This window comes from Anneissia japonica, unplaced genomic scaffold (genome assembly GCF_011630105.1).
Source record: "Anneissia japonica isolate Jap-2015-1 unplaced genomic scaffold, ASM1163010v1 scaffold287717_len1600092_cov198, whole genome shotgun sequence".
NCBI classification, from domain to species: Eukaryota; Metazoa; Echinodermata; class Crinoidea; order Comatulida; family Comatulidae; genus Anneissia; species Anneissia japonica.
The window spans coordinates 1134551-1154218 of NW_022755469.1; the positions used below are offsets into that span (position 1 = coordinate 1134551).

Sequence of the window (19668 nt, forward strand, 5' to 3'; positions counted from 1 at the left end):
GTGAATAATATATTAGTGGTGTTTACATTTGCACCCGTCCGTCACCATTACACTGTAAAAACATCGTGAAGGATTTAAACACAAATCTCCACGCAATGTTTGTCCCGTCTTTGGTAACACGTTTAAAATCTAAACGTGTTTTGTCATTATTAATGTATTTAGGTTTCTGACGTGTTTAGCATTAAATGTGCATCATGATGTCAAATACCTAAGCACATTTAATGCTAAACACGTTAGAAACCTAAACACATTAGGCAGTGCCCTAAACACGTTTAGCTTTTAAACGTGTCACCAAAAACGGTACAATATTGCGTGGAGCAGCTTTGTGTTTAAATGCTTTCACACTGTTTCAACAGTGTATACAGGATAGATCAACGTCACGTCAAGTGGGATATGGGGTCGTAGTGTTTTCATCGCTGCCCTGTTCCTATCAATTGTTTCACCACTGTACTCGAGAATCTTAATGTCGAGTTTTTAGGCCAAAATCGAAATGGCTCTATTCCATAGCTATTACAGTAATAGTTTACTATTATATAGTTTACTATAATGCCTCCTGGCTCTACAGAGTATGAAGAGGGGTCGATGGAGCACCACAATTGATCATGAAGTGTAAGTCAATCATAACACTCAGGCTGGATGCATCTCGGAACACAAGGACGTCGCCCACAGAAACTGGATTCCCAGGAAAAAATGTTTATAGATTTTTATAGGCGGAGGGGAGGGGCAGGGGGTACCCCCCTTGGGAAAAAAACCTTTTCAGGACCCATGATTTGTTACAATGGGAAAATTAAAAGTCGGGAAAGCTCATTTCCCGCCATCTAGAAAACATTTTCCTACCAGGGGAGCACCCCCAACACAGTGCCGTATTAACCATTAGGCAAATAAGGCACAAGCCTTGTGGGCCAGGCAAAAATGATGGGCCATCAAAAGTTGGACTGCAATATTATTTACACTCTATTTTCCGGTATTAGGCCAGAAAACTCGGAGACATTCTACTGTTAGAGTTGTGGCATAGTAACGCTTCTCTCCGACACGAAAGATTTTGTAATCACGGTAGCTGGGGTTTTTACATTTCGTAATTATTACCATGGGGTCCATTCAATTAACATTTTTGGGCCATTTCCAAAATGTGCATTGAGGCCAGACGATGCTTAATCCGGCACTGCCCCAACACCCCTTTCTTTTTGGGGTTAATCGATTCACGGAAAAAAAAGAATACGTATGCAACTACTCAATTGTTTTCTGTATGTATACTGGTACACATAATAGGCCTAGGCCTATTTACTGTAATAAGAATGATAAAGTTTACCTGGCCGTTTTCAAGTGGGGAAACCTTAAGAATGTTGAAGAACTTAATCATTAAAAGACACCTCAGAAGTCGGGAAAGCTCATTTCCCGTCATCTAGGAATCAAAATCAAAATCACTTTTTGGGGTTTCTTTGGAAACATTTTGATCCCCACCCCTCTAAGTGCAGTCCTTATTTCGCATACTACGGTAGTATTCCGAGCGCCTCTGAACTGGATTATGTAGCAAACGCATACTGAGCCCTCTATAGTTAAACCACTTACCAAGCGAAACAAGAGGACTCGATATAGATACTGTAGTAGGCATTTCTCTACATGTACATAAAGACATTCCAAATTCACGTAAAATAATTATTTGTAGGTTCTGCAAATGCGCTGATATTATCATACGTACATGTCCCATTGAATCTCTAATTTATGATTAGGCCCTATCGCTGCTTTGTGTGTTTGCGGATTTATGACGTTCTATATTTTCTCACTATACTTTTGAGAAATGATTTTGTGCAAATATTGACAAGCTGTTAACGAACCAACACCTTCAATTAATGATATAAGATAGAGAAAATTCGATATTGTGGTCACGTGACTAAACGTCGATTCTGTTGTCCGTAACTCTAGACGCAGAAACCTATTATAAGTATAGACATGGTTTAATACCCCTCACCAATGGTTTAAGCCACGCAAACAATCCGATTCGTCATTGCATAATGGTGATGATGGTAATGATGATGATGATGATGATGATGATGATGATGATAATGATGATGATGATGATGATGATGATGATGATGATGATGACTATGGTGGTGGTGATGATGATGATGATGATGATGATGATGATGAAGATGACGACGAATGATGATGGTGATGATGATGTAGCTGCTGTTGCTGACGATGATGCTGCTGCTGCTGGTGATGATAATGATTATGATAGGGATGACGATGATAATAATGATGGTGGGTGATGACGATGATGTCTGATTTCAATTTCAATTTTATTTGATCTCAACTGGCGACACCATCCCTGAATTTTACATGTTGAATGGTCATTATTTAAAAACACAGAAATACAAAAACTTTGAAACATCATAGGATTGTAGAAATTGATAAAATTATGTATTAGGTCAACATTTTAATTCGACGATGATGATGATGGTGATGACGACTACAACGATGATGATAATTATGATGATGATAATGATGGATGATGATAATGATGCATGATTGCGTGCATATTGACGGCGACAATGTTTGTCCTCCTCTAATGTAGGCCTATATCAAATCATTGAACATAAAGAAATTATAAAAATACGATCAATCTTAATAATTCGTTAATTAAATAATAGTTAGTCGAAAATCGTAGTTAGACACACAACCAAGGTCTGATTATGATATAATTAAATCAACATATTGTAATAGACATTCAGATGCATTATACATAGGCCTAATGAGTTTTGCGTTTCGCGATGTTATTGTTTTATTTACGCAAAAGCCAGTAATTAGCCCTCCACTGCCCGTCCCGTTAGCGATTTTTTTCTCGTAAACAATTGCATGAAACTCCACTCGGGCCGTTTCGGATTGACTCGACTCGAGTTCAAATCTTGCCGATTTATGGGATGTACGTCTGTAACAAATGTGAGCTTATTGTATGTTTAAATGTATAATACAACAACAACAACAACAACAGCCAGTACGCCCTTATATAAAGTGTATTACCAGTAGTGGATAGATCATCAAAGGCTAGAAAAAAGGCTGGGCCTAACTACAGGCTAAGTTTGGTCCTAATAGCCCCTCCCTAGACTAAGAGGCCCCTAGCTAGGGTCCTAGACCTCACACCAACAGTCACACTTTACATGACATTGATTATAATTTTGAAAAAAAATTAGAAAACAAATTTGGAACATGAAATTAAAAATGGGACAGAAAAATATTATTAAATAATAATAAATTAAATATATTCTGGCATTAATTAATTAATGAACTTGGCCTAAGCCTTGTAATGTAATTATATTAAATAATAATAAAAATAACAATGCAATAATAATGATAATAATAATGATGATGATAATAATGATAATGATAATAATAATAATAATAATAATAATAAATAATAATAATTATAATAATAATAATAATAATAACAATAACAATAATAATAATAATAATAATAATAATAATAATAATAATAATAATAATAATAATAATAATAATAATAATAATAATAATAATAATAATAAATCATTTCGACATTAATTAACTTGGCCTTGTAATCAAGAACCTACAATACAATACAATACTATTTACTAGGCCTATACAAAATAATAACTAGGCCTCATTCATTCATGGTGCTAAAGGTTGAACTGTATAATTATTTCTCATATAATTTTTGTTGTAATTCTTTGTTTAAATGGTACCCGTTTTTGTTTCACCGGAACAGGAACAATATTCATTGGCATTGATGACGCGTAATCTAGGCATTTCTACGTCATATTCCATATACGGGGTTGCCCCTCCTTAAAATTTTAATATTCCGCTGACAGTCTGCGAACATTTTTTTGTAAAAACCTTATCTACAGTTTACAAATTGGTTTGTTGTATCGATTGATGCCGGTTGTCTGTTATGGAAACCTATCTGAATTTTTATCTAGATCAGAATGATTCAGATATTTTTAATGCTTTGATGACAAAAGCGTTATTGTTACGCAAAGCACCACCCCTAACGATAAGTCATCGGGCCTTGCATGATTGGCAGAACACACGCCTAAGACACGCTATTCCATTTATAATGGTTCCTCCCCATTAATTATATATTTTTTTCTCAATATTTATATCAAAATAAGGTATCTATGATAAAACTATAATTTGGGAGAAAATTAAAATAATTTTATTTTTCTAATTCCTGTAATATATTGCTCAATATTAATATATTTGTTATATTAGATATCAATAACATACAGTATATGTCAGAGGGTAGTAGCAGAAGGTATACTGTGTCATCCACGGTTAAAAAGCTCACAGACGGTTTATTTGAAGTTTGGGGATAAAGGTAGAACAATTCATAGCTGTTCATTTTGGAAAATATTTGCGATGGATGGTTTGTGATTTTCATCTATAATCACTTTGGATCGTAAGATTAATTAATATTTTTGTCTTTATATAATTTTGAACGAGATTGGAGCTCCTCCCACAGAATCGACGAGGGTGTAATTTTTTATCTGATAAAACCGAAGTGTTATTAGGCTGCACTGTTTACATTAGGCTACTCGCCTCGTCAAATAGACAGGAAGACCCTCATCACCTACCTGAGTGAGGAGAACAATCAGGAAGTAAATTCAACTTGAATACACCACAATTCAATAGACATTAACAGAAATATGGTGGAGTAAAATATTGTACGGATAAACTGTTTGATCGCTGTTACTTAACATACATCTTCATTCGGTAAGAAGAGAACAGCGAATTGAGAAGTGGAAGTTGCTGAGAACGAGGAAAAAAGATGGCGGCTTATATTTTGAATGGAAGAGCGTATCGTGTACTGTCGTTGTGTCTTTTAAATGGATTTATATCTTTAGCACTGGGCCTACCAACACAAAATCTGTTTGTTGATAGGAACTTTAAGGATAATACAAACAATTTAGAATATATGAGTACAGAACTCTACTCGTCAAAATTTAATTTTTCTAAAGAAGCCTACAGTGGGTATATCCTAGAAAATTCAAAAGTAGGGAGTAGTGTATTGGGTTTGGAGGACTTGATATTACCATTTACCTGGGAGGCAAGAGATGCTGGCGATCTTACCCTTTCTGGTGATGGACACCAACATTTCATTTTATCGAATACACTCAGTGAAACTGGTATGAAAATAAATTTCCTCACAACAGCAATTTTAGACAGTGAATCAAAAAGTAGTTATCAATTTACCCTGAGAGCACCAAAACTGGGAGCATCAACCGTGGTTCACATTGTCAGAGTAACAAAGTCTGATGATTCATTAATATTTAGGCCGTACCTTGATGATATGATTGTACCGGAATCTAAATCACGTAGACGCAGGGATATATTACCTGGTGTTACTGCGACTGTAAATGAGGATGCGCCTATTGGTTATGTGGTTTATAAATTCAATGAATCCTCATCGCATCGATTTATGATGACCGATAACAACCCAAGATTTGAAGTTGATTATAACGATGGTGAAGTCCGCGTCAGTAGTGCCCTCGATTACGAAATGGTGAACACCGAGACTATTACTATAGTTACATGGGATAGTCAGCAATCAAGTAAGTTGCATTTATTAATACAGTTTATTTAAAACTTTATTTTTTTATGAATTTTATTCTAGGCAATGGCTATTCCACCAATTTTAAATACATTTTTCATTCTGATTGACTGTTTTCATTTAATTTTTTTTTTGTCTTTTCATTGTTTTATCAATTTCAATTTCTCCTATTGTCTTACATTTCTGTATCAATTCAATCGATGCTTACTTTGATTGCAAATAAAGATACTTTGAATTTTAAAATTAGTTTTTGTCCTAACTCATCCATATAACATTCATGCGCGGTATTATTAATAATTATTGCCTATATTCTATTTTTTTTAAAGTTAAATAATTCATATTTTTTATGTAAACAATCTTCCAATGAATCTTAAATTTTCTGCAATGAATTTTATAATGTGTTAGTTAAAAAGGATGTAATAAAATCTAAATAAATAATATACCCTGTCAATGGTTGTGAGTTGTTTGATGTTTAATGATTTACAACCCATGTAGGCAAAGTGCGGCCCTCTGGCTGCATGTGGCCTGACAGATAATTTTTGTGGCCTGCAAGAATGAATTCAAAACCCTATTGAAACCAAACCATGTTTGGCTAAACACTTGTTTTTTTACAGCCCGAAAGTGACCATCTGTAAAAACTAACATTAAAACTGATAATAAAGTGGTATAAAAGCGGTACAGGTTTTGGAAGCACACTAGAAACATCATTTAGGTGGGGCCCTACAGTAGGTGTTTAATCAAAAATTTACTTCAGGCCCTCCAACACCTTTTCATGCCCACCTCTAATTTAAAAAGATTTATTTATTTATTCAGAGCTTCACTTTTATATCAGTAGCACTCTTCCAAAAGGAAGGTGCGTCCAAGAAAAATAAAACCAAATTATACAAAATAGCAAAACTTAAGAAAATGAAATTTGCAAAATAGCAATTTAACACAAATTAAACAGAAACATTCAGATATAAAATTAAACCCCACCCACTCCTCACCCCGCCACATACAAGATAAGGAATTGACCCAAGACCCATTGACGTAACAATTTGTTCCCTTTCAAAACCTATAGAAAGTCTATTAAAATAACAATGACCTTCGTAGTGGTTCGTAGCTACGTTCCAAACGGTACCTACGAGCAGGCTACGAGTGGTTACGCGCAGATACGAAGCGATATTTCACGACTGTACTGTACATTCAATCCATGTGAATGTCAAAATGTTTATTGTAGAATGCTGGGAACCTACTTTACACAACTACTTTGTATTAAGTAAGTATTTTATTATTTGTAACATGACTAACTGGAACCTTATATTAAGCCTTTCAAATATTTTATACATTTCATATAACATTTTAGATCAGAAGTCTACTATAGGCCTATGTAACTGAAAGCTGTGTGACAAATTCAGTTAATACTGTATCTGATAGGGGAGGAAAGCAGAAACTGTTCTTCCTCCCTTACTATAATTATAAACTAACATGATATGATATTATAGCCTTATAGGCATCTAATGTGTCAAACAAAGATAACATTTTTACTAAGAAGGAAATATATAATTTTATATATTCTAAGAAGTCTGTGTCATGGATCTGGATTAGGCTGACTTCCAATAAGGAAACTTGAAAGAGAGCGATCAAACTTTACTGTTGGATGTCCTTGTTGAAAAATTGTTTACGTGAGCTTTGTTTTTTTTAAAGGCTTATTCTCAATCTCTTTAAATCTATTTAAATCTATATATTTAAATCTGAACATTGTGGATTCAGTTAAAATGCTTGGAGATGAGCTGTAACTTGGCTATTAAGATGCTTGCCTTCTAATACCAGATACATTACAACCAAAAAGCAAGTCTACCAGTAGCTATACCAAAATAATAATATTTTTTTACCTTAATTATTCTAATTACAGACCAAAGCTGCTAAAGACCATGGAAACCCTGGCCCCAAAATTGGTCTTTAATTGGAGGGAGACCTGTATTTTGAAATAAAGAAACCCAAATTGTAATTTAGTGGTTGATACTTTTTTTTAAATTTTTGATAAATCTTACCTGCATGATCTAATAAACCTAGATGATATGATATGAAGTCCTACTTACTTAAAGGCCATTTATAATTATTATTAGATTGCGGAAGTTGAAAAGTGTTTTAAAATAGAGTAAATGGGGTTGACTTTCTCAAATCCATCCATTTTAAAATTGTTATCAAGCATTTAATTAAAATCACAATTTTCAGGGATTGGAAAACCCAGAATAGGTTTAAACAGAATGTTCTCCTCCTCACCTGTGTGAAACCCATTCATGTTAAGTAAAGGGTGAAATTATGAAGGCTTTGCAATACAGCTGGCAGCCATATGCTAATAAGAAACCGAAACACAAACAAAGGAAACGGTTGGGTTTTACTAGCTAATGCTTTGTGTGGGTTTTTGGCCTAGCAGCAGAGGCAAATGTTTCCTAACAAGACATACATTCATTATTCCTACCCGGATCATGTTTATTGTTATACCCACAGGTACTGTGTATTATTACAAACGAAATTCTAAACGACTTGGAATTGGCAAGTCAAATTTTGGGTTTGTTCGTCAGACATGTTGGTGCACATTATATCCGAGTATCAAGAAAATCTGAGATGGTACCCAGCCATGATTTTCTGAAAATTTGTTGAGTTGGCACGGAATGACCCTATTATTAGGCTTTATTATACACAGGCTGATCAGATGTTGCACCTAGTGGTATGGTACTTTTTAAACTGCTCAGAGGTCTCTGCTTCCTACCCATAGCATGTATGCTCCACACACAGAATTGCATATTGCAATATTTTCATTTTCAGTTGTACTTTCACTTCTTGTTGTACCATGGAGCAAAACCAATTTCTACGTCTGTGATAAACGTTAAAGTTTATCTAGATTAATGTCTCCTCTTATTGTTAAAACCTTACCTCCTATGTCTGGCAATAAACCAATTGATAATATGATAAACTATCAATAAACAAACAAGTTATACAAGTTATTAAGTTCTACTTTATAATGTCTTTCATAAACAGTTGACAGATAATGAGTTTATAGAACGTAACCAGTAGTAACATATATGTTGAAGCTTGCGGTACACCACGTAGGTAGTTCTGAAAAGAACTGTAGTTCTTTTCAGAACTACTTAAGCGGTGTACCGCAAGCTTCAACATATGTTATTACTTCGCCATGCAGACCTTCAAACAGTAACTAGTAGTGTCATAAACATTGCAATTTAGTTGTGTTTCTATGAATAAAAGTGAACAGAAGTGTTTATTATTTTATTATTATTACTACTATTTTATTATTATTATTTTGATTATTTTATTACTTTATTGTTTTTCGCTCTTTATTTTGTAATTCATTGTAAAGCGCTAGTGACAACTTTGGTTTAACCGGCACTATATAAATTTTAAAACCTATTCATCTATCTAAGTGTTATATTGACAGTGACATGAAGATCTGAAATTTCACTCCGACCGACCTTTTGGTTCTACACCTAGAATTTATGTGCCAGTCCATTGTTTACATCCCAACACCAAAGTTAGGTCACGTGACGACCCATCTTCGAATCCCTCTATTTATCAACACTATAATCATAACAAATTACTACTTTTCTGTAATTTTTTTTTACTGAATGCCTACATAATTTTATTCTTTTTTTGCAAGATATTAAGAAATATTGAATATCATCATAATTACATTATTTTTTTTTTAAATTTTTGCCAAGAAAACAAATATATCACATTAATCAACATATTTTTGCTATACTGTAAAGTTGATACTGTAGCAAGTACTATCCTACTAAACTACAGGTAGTATTGCATTGTCTGCTGATGATAGTACAGTTGTAAGAATAAAGAGAAGATTATGGATTAATGCCCGAGGACATGAATTAATATGCATGAACTGTAAAACAAATTAACATTATGATAAGTTATGTGCACAGATAAACTATACAAATAGATATTACTAAATACTAGATTATGTTAAGCTAAACAAATAAATAAAATGTATTGCGTGTACATAATAATACTGGTACATTTTATTGCTATACCAACTGTGTTCAGTTTATTGCACTTTTATCATTTTGTTACTATTATTTTATTGTGCAGTAAATCCACTCTTTATTATTTACTTTTGTATTTGTTCACAACCCCTAGAGAAGTGCCTTTTGAAAATATATGTTTTCCCATGTTGATTACAAGGTTGTTTATTATCAAGAAAATCCTGATAGTGCACACACAAATTAAAATTGTGTTACTGTACATTTATAATAAAAGTGAATACTGTTTGATTAAACATTGTTCAATGTTGCAGTATTTGCATTGCTTTAACTGCATTTTTTTTTTCAAACCATATTCTCCTGATTACAGGAAAACATTTTTTCATTACCTGTAAATGGCTGCTTTATAGCAGTTTTGTAGTATTCAAGCATTCTATTAAATGTTCATAGATTTTTACTGCTTTTGCATCACAAAACTGCTTTGTAATTTATGTAGCATTTAATATCCTAATTTTGATACGTTTTTTTTTGTATCTACTAATTTGTAGCTCATTCATATTTAAATCCTAATTTTCATAGATTACCAATTTTTTCTGATGGTTGCTTCATCATAGCACATTCATGTACATGGTATTCAAATGCTCTAATTTAATGTCCTATTCTATCATTGAATGATCTACCTGTTCCAGTTGCTTCCAAGCACATTTTTATGTACTGTACATATTCATGTTTGTTCATTTGGGCCACCAGCCTATTGAGAATACAGTATAATGACCTAAATATACATAAACATTATGTCCTAGTTTACATATTAAACTACAGTACTTCATTGCCCATTCCCGTAATATGCTCCAATTGAATTGAACCAACTACAGCATTATTGATTGGAATAAGCCATGTCAATGTGCACTGTATACTTTGTATAAGGTAATTCTACTGTACATGTAGTGAGATAACACTTCATATTGGTTTCCTATAGGTGTTTAACATATTTTAATTGCCAGGGAAGCAGTAAATATACAACAATTGTCATTCATCATTGTGAGCTTGATAAATAATATTTTTTAGTGTACATAGTCATATAATTTTCCTTCTACAACTAAATGGTGGTACTAAAGGTTATATTTCATAAAAAGAAATCAAAAAATAATTTTGAACTGACAAAAAAATATTATTTTGGGATTTTTTTTTCCATATTTCTTTTTAGCCCCCGATGAGGAGCTCTATGTGTACCCTGCTGATTGATTAATAGGTCTTCTTTATATAGGCTGCTGTTGGGGCCAATATACACTACTGCCTCTGTTTTTGTTTTACTAGTCTGTTAAAGCAACAATTTTTAACCTGTTGACTTGCCATCATGTACAGTAGTGACTTAGTAATTTTTATTTTGTTTTCTATTTTGGTCATCTTCATTCTTGAAAGTGATATTAGTTAGTAAAACACTACTTTTTTTTTTTCATGTTTATTGAACGCTTTCTCTTGAGCAATTCTTTGCTTCAATCTACATAGCAAATTACTGGCAGTAACCTGTGGTGGACCAGCGTCCCACCCAGGGGATCATCACACTCATCCGCTTCACCCTACATAAACTGGGGTTTTACTTTACTTTTACTTTTGTGTACTACAATCTGCTGATAGGCTTGTCTCCGATAATTTGCCCTAAACCCTTTTCAAAGCAGGAGGGCATTTATTTTGTAATTTACAGTACTTTGAGCTAAAATTTAATGTGGATTCATTACTGTGCTTGAACTACTGTTCTTTACACCCTTATTCTAAACCAATACTTGTTTAGGTAATTGTGTTTCAATTGTATTAGTAGTTTCCATATTTTGGTCATTGAAAGTGCACAGAAAACAATTTCAGTAATTATGTAAACTAATGTAATTTGTGAAAATCGTAGTTAAACAAACAGCGCAAAGTTTGTCGTCAGTCCCAACCTTGGTCTGAGTATGCTTTGCGTGTGTTCGCAACAAGCACGATCATGGCAGAAGGATTGGAAATTAAGTCTGGTAAAACTTCCAAACTGTCTTTTGAAATTCAAAATACAAAATAAAAATTTTAATATAATCATATAAGCCTAAATATAGGAGAATAAATTGTAAATTCACATGACAATTTTGAAAGATTTAATATTAAAAAGAAACAAAAGATTTAAATCCTTCATCCATTTTTATTGAATATACAGTAATTTATCAATAGTGAGAGAAAACATTACTAGGAGGTAGAAGGTTACATTTTAATCCTTTGAATCCAGTATTTTAATTTAACACATAACCTACAAAATCTGTTTTTAAATTTGATTTTGATGTTATTAGCAAATGGATTAGTACTGTATAGTATGTTTTTATAATCCAAAAGGAAAGTGTAATGTTTCTTTACAGAGGATTTACTTTTAATTCCCGAAAATCCTTGTTTATCATATATTGTGCAATTGTTATAATCTGAGAAAAAATATATCAATTTATTTTAGTAATTTCTCTTAAATGAAATGTTATTTATGTACACTACATTTGTTGTGTGAATGTTCTGCGGGTGAAACTTGTTCATTGTGCAATTCCTTTCGCAGTTTTGAATTTTTAAGTTTCGTTTTGTTTCGTTTCAATGTATTTTTCCATTCCCATTACATAGATTGACTACAAAACAGTATAATTACAATAAATGGAAGGAGACATATTGGTCATCGGCGCTTAAGCTTGGACCACCATTGAAAAAAGTGAAAGCTATGAAAATTGATAATTTACAAATTAAAAATTTGGAAGAGGAAATAAAAAGTAAAAGGAGAAATGGTTGGGAGATATATTCAAAATTAGATGTCCAGAATTTACATTAAGAAGTTAGAATAAATTGAGTTGGTCTCATATATAACTTAAAGTATTATAGAGATATTGTTGTGTCATATAAATATATTTAAGTAATAAAAAGTACAGAGGTATAAAAAAAAAACTTGTTACCACCCCACCAAAAAAAAGTGAAATCCAGAGGTTACTTGCCGTACATCGAGACTAGTGTTATTTTGAGATTACGTTTAAAGCTGGAAATTAGGATTTTAATCGTCATCATATCATAAAATATAATTTATAATGATCATAATAGAAAACTCAAAAATATCAGTAAGTTAAGTTCCAATGGAGACTTAATATTAAATAGGTTCCTGATTTATAGAACCTTTTTACTAGAAATCCTTAAATTTATCACCAGCCAATTTAATTGTGTATGAAATTCAGTTCTAAATGGTACAGTATTTATTATGTTAATTGCTGAGGAAAATGTTTTATTTCAAATTTTGGTGTACTAACATCATGTTTAAATATCAACGTAACTCATTTGCTAGTTATGGATTTAATTGCACTATGTTAGACCATCTACTGTATATCTCATATTTTGATTGATGACAATAGATTTGTCGTTGCTAAAAAAACAGTGCTAGAAAATATTTTCAAACAAAGATGATTTTATATTCTGTGATTTTCTAATCAAGTGTTCGTGATTCATTGTACTTGAGAATCTTATCCGTGCCATATGCATGGAATGGTACTTCGCTGAATAATTTAAAAACAATTGATTTGTCCTGTGAACCGTTGCTTAATTGAATTCAGTATGGAATGAGCCATTCTATTACTACACCTAGAAGAACTCTGTTACATAAATTCACCAACGAAGCTTCTGAACCAGTCGAATTGCTGTTTGAAAAACTGACTCGTTTCATCACCAAAGCAATTATAGAAAATTAACATACTGTGTAACCAATGCATACATAATCAAGACTAGTCTTGTGTGACTGTCTACAAAAATATCACTAATAGTAATTTTGATTTTATATATAAATTATATGAGTTTTTGTATAATAATTGTCTACTTGTTTAATATAAAGGGATACCAGTATTTTCAAAATTTTAGTAACTGTCAGCATTTTTATAGTCACTTACTAAATTAAAATCAATAGCACTTTAAAAAAAATAGAGGTGGAGGAACAAACATTACAGTAAATAAATATACAGGGCCCAGAAAAGTATCAATTTTTGTTAATATTTTAATAGTTAAAGTAGACAATATAGAATGAAGTTAGTGTTTTCACCTATGGTACATAAAAATTATAATTTTGTTACTGTATTTTTATGTGTTTGCTAAAATAATTATCTAACATATGAAGTAGGAGAATTAAATTTAAAATCATACCTTATGTAGAACCACTGTAGTTTATAGTTAATTGGTTATTTATTATTTTTCTGAGTTGTGAGTGATACTGTATGGCATGCCTCATGGCAACAGTGGTCCTACAACCTTTATTGCCACTCCATGGGGCACAAAAACTATTGTTTTCTACTGTATATTTTGCCAAAATAAATAAAGTACTATATTGTGCAATTCTTAACAGTTGGTTAGTACATTGACTAATCTTTAATCGTGGTGTATTCATGCTTGCTTAATGCAATAAATGTTCAGAAACATGCATGGTTATAATTTATATTCTTACTAAGATAGTTGGAATTTGTAATTGTCCATTTATCTACTAAGTTCTTATACAGGCTTAGTTTGTTTGTTTGTTTTTTGTGTTCCTGAAGAATTGTAAATTGCATTACCAGAGCTCAGAATGCTTGTTCTCGCCAGAAGTGGAAACCATTTCCTCTTCCGTGGCGGTCTTCATAAAAGTAAAACCTCGAAACTGGTCAAAAGATTAAACTTAGGAAATGATTTTCCTCTTCGCTGGTTTCATTTTTAATATACAGTATGTTGTTCAATTGAAAGCAAATATAATGAAATACAAAGCAATTCAAATGTATTAACGTTTATTTTTAGTTTATAAGATACTTTTCTTTTTGTTATTTAGCTGTCAGTCTTTTATAAGATATTTGTTTACCTACAGTTTAAGTGATATACAGTCAAAATGAATATTTTAAGATACAGTAGAATAGATCCCTAACATTTTGTTGGTTTTGACTGTGTTGGGTTTCAAATCAAAATTAGGAATGATTTTCCTCTTCACTGGCTTTATTTACAATCTATGTTGTTCAATTGAAAGCAAATATAATGAAATACAAAGCAATTCAAAGTAAGGTTTAATTTGAGTTCATCAAATACTTTCCTTTTTGTTATTTAGTTGTCAATCTTTTACAAGATATTTTTTTTACCTACAGTTCAACGTACAGTAAAGCAAATACAGTTAAAATGAATACTTTAAGATACAGCAGATCCCTAACATTTTGTTTGTTTTTGACTATTTTATGCTTTGGCCTTGTTTTTGTCAGTAGTTATTGGGCTACTGTACATCTTTTTTAATTTAATTGTATATCTTTAGCGGTATGCTGTAAACTTCAATTTCTATGAAAGCCTGGTTACAGTAGTTTTGTCCTTGTCTTTCAGTTGTAATTGGCCTTCAGTTTATTAGCTTATTGTGTGTCTCTCTCTAGTGCTAATGTGGTTAGTTGTTTAATTCTAGACTGTAACCTTTTGTTCATCAGCTAAGCATTCCATTTGCATGACTATTTCTACCTCAAGTACACACCAAGACATTTTTAGCTTAATCTTTAAGAATAGGAGTATTATATGTCTCAACCAGTGGCAGTTAACTGGTGTTGTATTGCGACAAGTTTTTTTTGTAAAGAATGAGGTGTGAGTAAGAAAATACTCCATGGTTTGCTTTTTATCGCTCATTTAACTACATTGAAATGATAAAATTAAATGATGGTGATACAGTACATTACTCAGTGGAATGGTAAACATGTTTAAGACTTGAATATAGAGTTTCTTAAACAGGCATAGCCACTAGATGGCTCTTAGAAATTGTATACATGACCATTCATTCTAAAAATGTAAATAAAATTTTGACTAGTTATATTAGTGATAAATTTATTAATACATTGACTTAACCACTGATATAAATACTTAGCCTGGCTTGAAATGTTACAGTGTACCATTTTAATTACAGGACCAATGATAGTACATTATGTCATCGTTTGTGCATTTTGGCCTTTTAACCCATATGAATATTTGGATAATTATAAAACATTATAGCATGCTTCATATAAGGCCAAGTAAAAAAAATTACTAGTTTCTCGTCTTCTCGCGCATTCATTTTTTTCTGCCTCACCTGATGTGTTAATTGTATTTTTCTTTTATTTTATGAAATGTACGATAATCTGGCTAACAGACATCAGTAAAATTCCTCTCTTGATCGTTCGTGGTTGGGGATACATGGTATGATTCATGTCTAATACTTCTTTTATTCGCTAGGGAGAAAGTAGTAGCTGTTTCCTATCGACCATCTTGGATTTGCCATCTCAGAGTTAAAAGAAAAAGGGGAAAAAAGTGCCCTCATTCTCCTTTTTTCAAAATATTTAGACAAGAAACTAATTTTCTTTTTACTTGGCCTAACAAGGAGTGAAAAATTTACGAATTTATAACTTAAAACTAAAAATAAATTGTACCATAACTGATTATACATGTATATGTGACAAATCATCACTAAAATAAATTAGAATTATGATAGTGTCCATATATTACCGATTTAATCATTTATTAATAGCAAGTAATATTGAAACAGTTATCTCTTGTGATCTGTTCCTGTGTACTGTACAGTACATTTACTGAAGTGATGCTAATTTATTTATTATTAATGATAAGTATTACACTGTATCTAGTTACATTTTAATAATATTTTATGTTTTACTGCTACAAATTTTGATGATAAAAACAGAATGAATGAATGAAATGTCTTTAAACATGGATCAATGTACCTACTTCATTTTTCTCAGAATCCTATTTAAAATATGTTGAGTAACCATTTGTGAATAAAGAGATTTGAAATCTTAGCTTAATTTTGCTGATGACTACTTAATTGTAGGTTATCACTCATTCTTTTTCCATTAGTTATTGATGCCAGTAATTATTATAAATTATCTCTATTTTCTTCTTTAATCTTAGTGACATCCAATACAACATCACTGACTATAACTATATTAGATGTGGATGAACCACCAGTTTGGATGATGGAATATATTCCGTACATTGCTGTTGTCAAGCCAAATGTAGCCAATGGTGTTTTTGTTTACCAACTCTACGCCGAAGACCCAGATGATGCCAATATTGAAATCTCCTACGAATTCTTCATTGGTGAGTTTGCAAATTGTCTTAACATGTTGTCATGAATATTCATGATTAAATGATAGTTTCAATTAAACTGACACTTTAGGGGACATGTGCATGCCCCACAAATATGTTGCACTGTCATTTTGTGGGATTTTAGTAAAAGTTAAAGGTTATTCATTTATATTGCGCAAAACAATATCCAAGGGTTGGAACTTAGTGAAAACACATGATTCTAATATTTAATCTTACGATCGAACTTAGTAAAGTTTGCTTGGTTTCTGTTTTGTATTTCTATTGTTTTAGCAACAACAAGTACTTTATGGTAAAAATAGTAATTATACAGATTTTATGTCGTAGCAAAATACATGTTTTCCTTCCTTGTTATCTTTGATGTATAACAGTATGCCATTTACTTTCTTTCATTTGTGTTTCTGTAACTTAACACATATTTATTACTCATTTCTTTCATTTAAAAAAAAATACTCACAAGGTAAGAAACCCACAATCTCATACGACAGAAATCTAAATGTCCTCATGCTATTAGTTATGTGCCTGGGCCTGGTATAGGTCTTAATAGATGACTGGTCTTCTGTAGCCATCTTCGGACATGGAAAAGCTTAAATATCCTAATCCTAGCTTAAATGAGATACAAAAGTATCAAGTAACTGTACCTATGATGCAACAATTTGTGATACAGTTGTTTAATAAATTATCATATGTTTTCATATTCGTAGCTGGAACTTTTATTATAGTATTTCCTTTTATTGTGGTCCTAAAATTTTGTAAATTTAAATGGCTAATGCATGTCAAACTGTTCCATGTCCGTGACTTTTATTCTGTTTAAATGTAGTTGGGATCTGTTGTAATTTAACCAGTAAGGTTAACGATATGAATACTGATGGCTCACAAAAAATGCACCATTAATTACATACTGTGGACTGAAGCACATAGAAATTGTAGACTGAAGCGCATGAAAATTGTACATGATATAGAGGCACTCCCATGAGATCACAGGCAGGCGCCATTTATTGACAGTAAAATAGATCTCTTAAGGAATAGAGAATATGAACGAGATATTTAAGCTGATGTTAAATATAAAAATATGCAAATACATCTAAAATAATGTAACCAATTTGGGACACTTTTTCAGCTTGATTGTACTACATGTGATTAAAAAATTCAGAAATATAATAATTTAAAAGAATGGAATGTGTAATGTTTTCTTAATGACATTGCCGATAAGTTCATTGAAAAATAATCCCATAGCCCAGATTGTATTCTCATAATTTTTTTTTATGTGTTTAAGATTTGGTTTATATTAGAATTATCACATCTGTGATATATCATATTCTACAAGGTGTGTCTTACTCCGGAAATGATGAGGATGTGGTATCCTAATGGTATGAGTCATGATATTTTGGAGTGGTAAAGGATTGAACCTACAACCCTGAGTCTTGGCATTATGGTTCACCTTAATTAATTAACCCTTTTAATTGCAGGGCCCTTGGTCAATTCCTGTCAAAACTCCACTCACAATATAAGACTTAGCTCCTCCTGTAGTACATTACTGATCTAAAGCATCTTGTATATATTTATAATTTAATTATTTGTGTTTGTATTCATATCCTGATTATAATAACAATTGATCTCAAATAAGATGTTAGTCCAGGCTAAACAAGTAATTAAACTAATAATATTTATTTGTCATATCTTGCCTTGTTTTGTCCAAGGTCTGGAACACTCCCCAGATAGAATAAAAATTTCTTGAGATATTAATATTCCTTTTAACAGTGATGGACAGAGCGGCATTGAATGTCAGTAATGAAATTCTTTTGAGTCTTGGTAAACTTATGATTCCTTTAGGCAGTCTGGAAAAATTGCTGGTATGGTGTATCATCATTTTAGTGTGATAAGGAGGTTGGATTCACTGTATTTCCATTTTTCTTACCTTACAGTATGTATAGTAATTGTTTAATGTCTCTTCTATTGATAGATACTGCAGGAGACATCTTTCGAGTAGATGAAACAACTGGAGAGGTGTTTACCAACTTTGGACCAGGGCAGAGTCTTGTTGGCATCACTGAGGTGATGTTGACTGTATCGGCCAATGAGAAAGACACAAACATGAGTTCTTATACCGATATTGTGATCAAGGTCGGAACTTATCCGCCACAGTTTACTCGAGAAATCTATTATGTTGATGTCACTGAAGGATCAAGTCCAAGAACGTAAGTTGAAATGTTTTGATTTAATTTTCAAGCTTTTTCTTTTTTTATCCAGATTATTCCACCTACTTACTTTTGCCTTGTTACTCTCTGTAGATTACTAGTTGTCAAAGCAAAGTCATTTGAACGCATGGGAATTGTAGCCTACTCAATTGCTGAAGACACATCGGGCATTAGCCATTCAATTAACAGTGAGGGAGTGATCACAATGAATTCTGTAGTAGACAGGGAGGTTCGCGATGGTTACGTACTCACAATCCGTGCTGATGATATTGGCAGTGAAATTGGCAGCGGGTATTGCAAGGTATTTCCTTTTGTATTATATACCATTCATAAAACATAAACAATTTCCTGGAGCTGAAGCTTCACAAGTTTCCTAAAACAGTCCCAGCATTTTAAGTGTGGGAAGCCTAAGGGGTCATCCATTATTTTCATCATTTTCACGAGAGTACAAAACATACTCTTTTTGCTAACCCCTCTCCCCCCCCCCTCCCTATGAAAGAGTACATGATAAATGATGATTTTCTTCCACTGTTTTAAAGCTGTCTCTTATACACATCTAGATGTGTATAAGAGACAGATATAGAGGCACTCCCATGAGATCACAGGCCTTAATAAATTTTTCATTCTGTTGTGTGTGCTTTTTTTTCCCCTCCTTTTGATCTTTTTGTTTAAATTAAAAATATCTTTGATATTTTGTCCTAAAGTACAATACTCCCTGCTGACTGGAACAACACTATCCTTAATTGAAAAATCTCAAACAATCTGCTACCAAAAC

At 32.3% G+C, this 19668-nt stretch overlaps 1 protein-coding gene across 1 annotated transcript in view; it reads left to right on the top strand.

Moving 5' to 3' along the window:
• Positions 1–4315: 4315 nt before the first annotated feature.
• The window catches only part of LOC117123513 (neural-cadherin-like), a 46715-nt gene continuing 31362 nt past the window's right edge, over positions 4316–19668 (top strand). Inside the window, exons 1-4 of the mRNA XM_033269464.1 lie at positions 4316–5585; positions 16501–16689; positions 18659–18893; positions 18987–19194. Of these exons, the coding sequence (XP_033125355.1) occupies positions 4802–5585; positions 16501–16689; positions 18659–18893; positions 18987–19194 (1416 nt within the window). The 5' untranslated portion in view covers positions 4316–4801. The remainder of the gene's footprint in view (positions 5586–16500; positions 16690–18658; positions 18894–18986; positions 19195–19668) is intronic.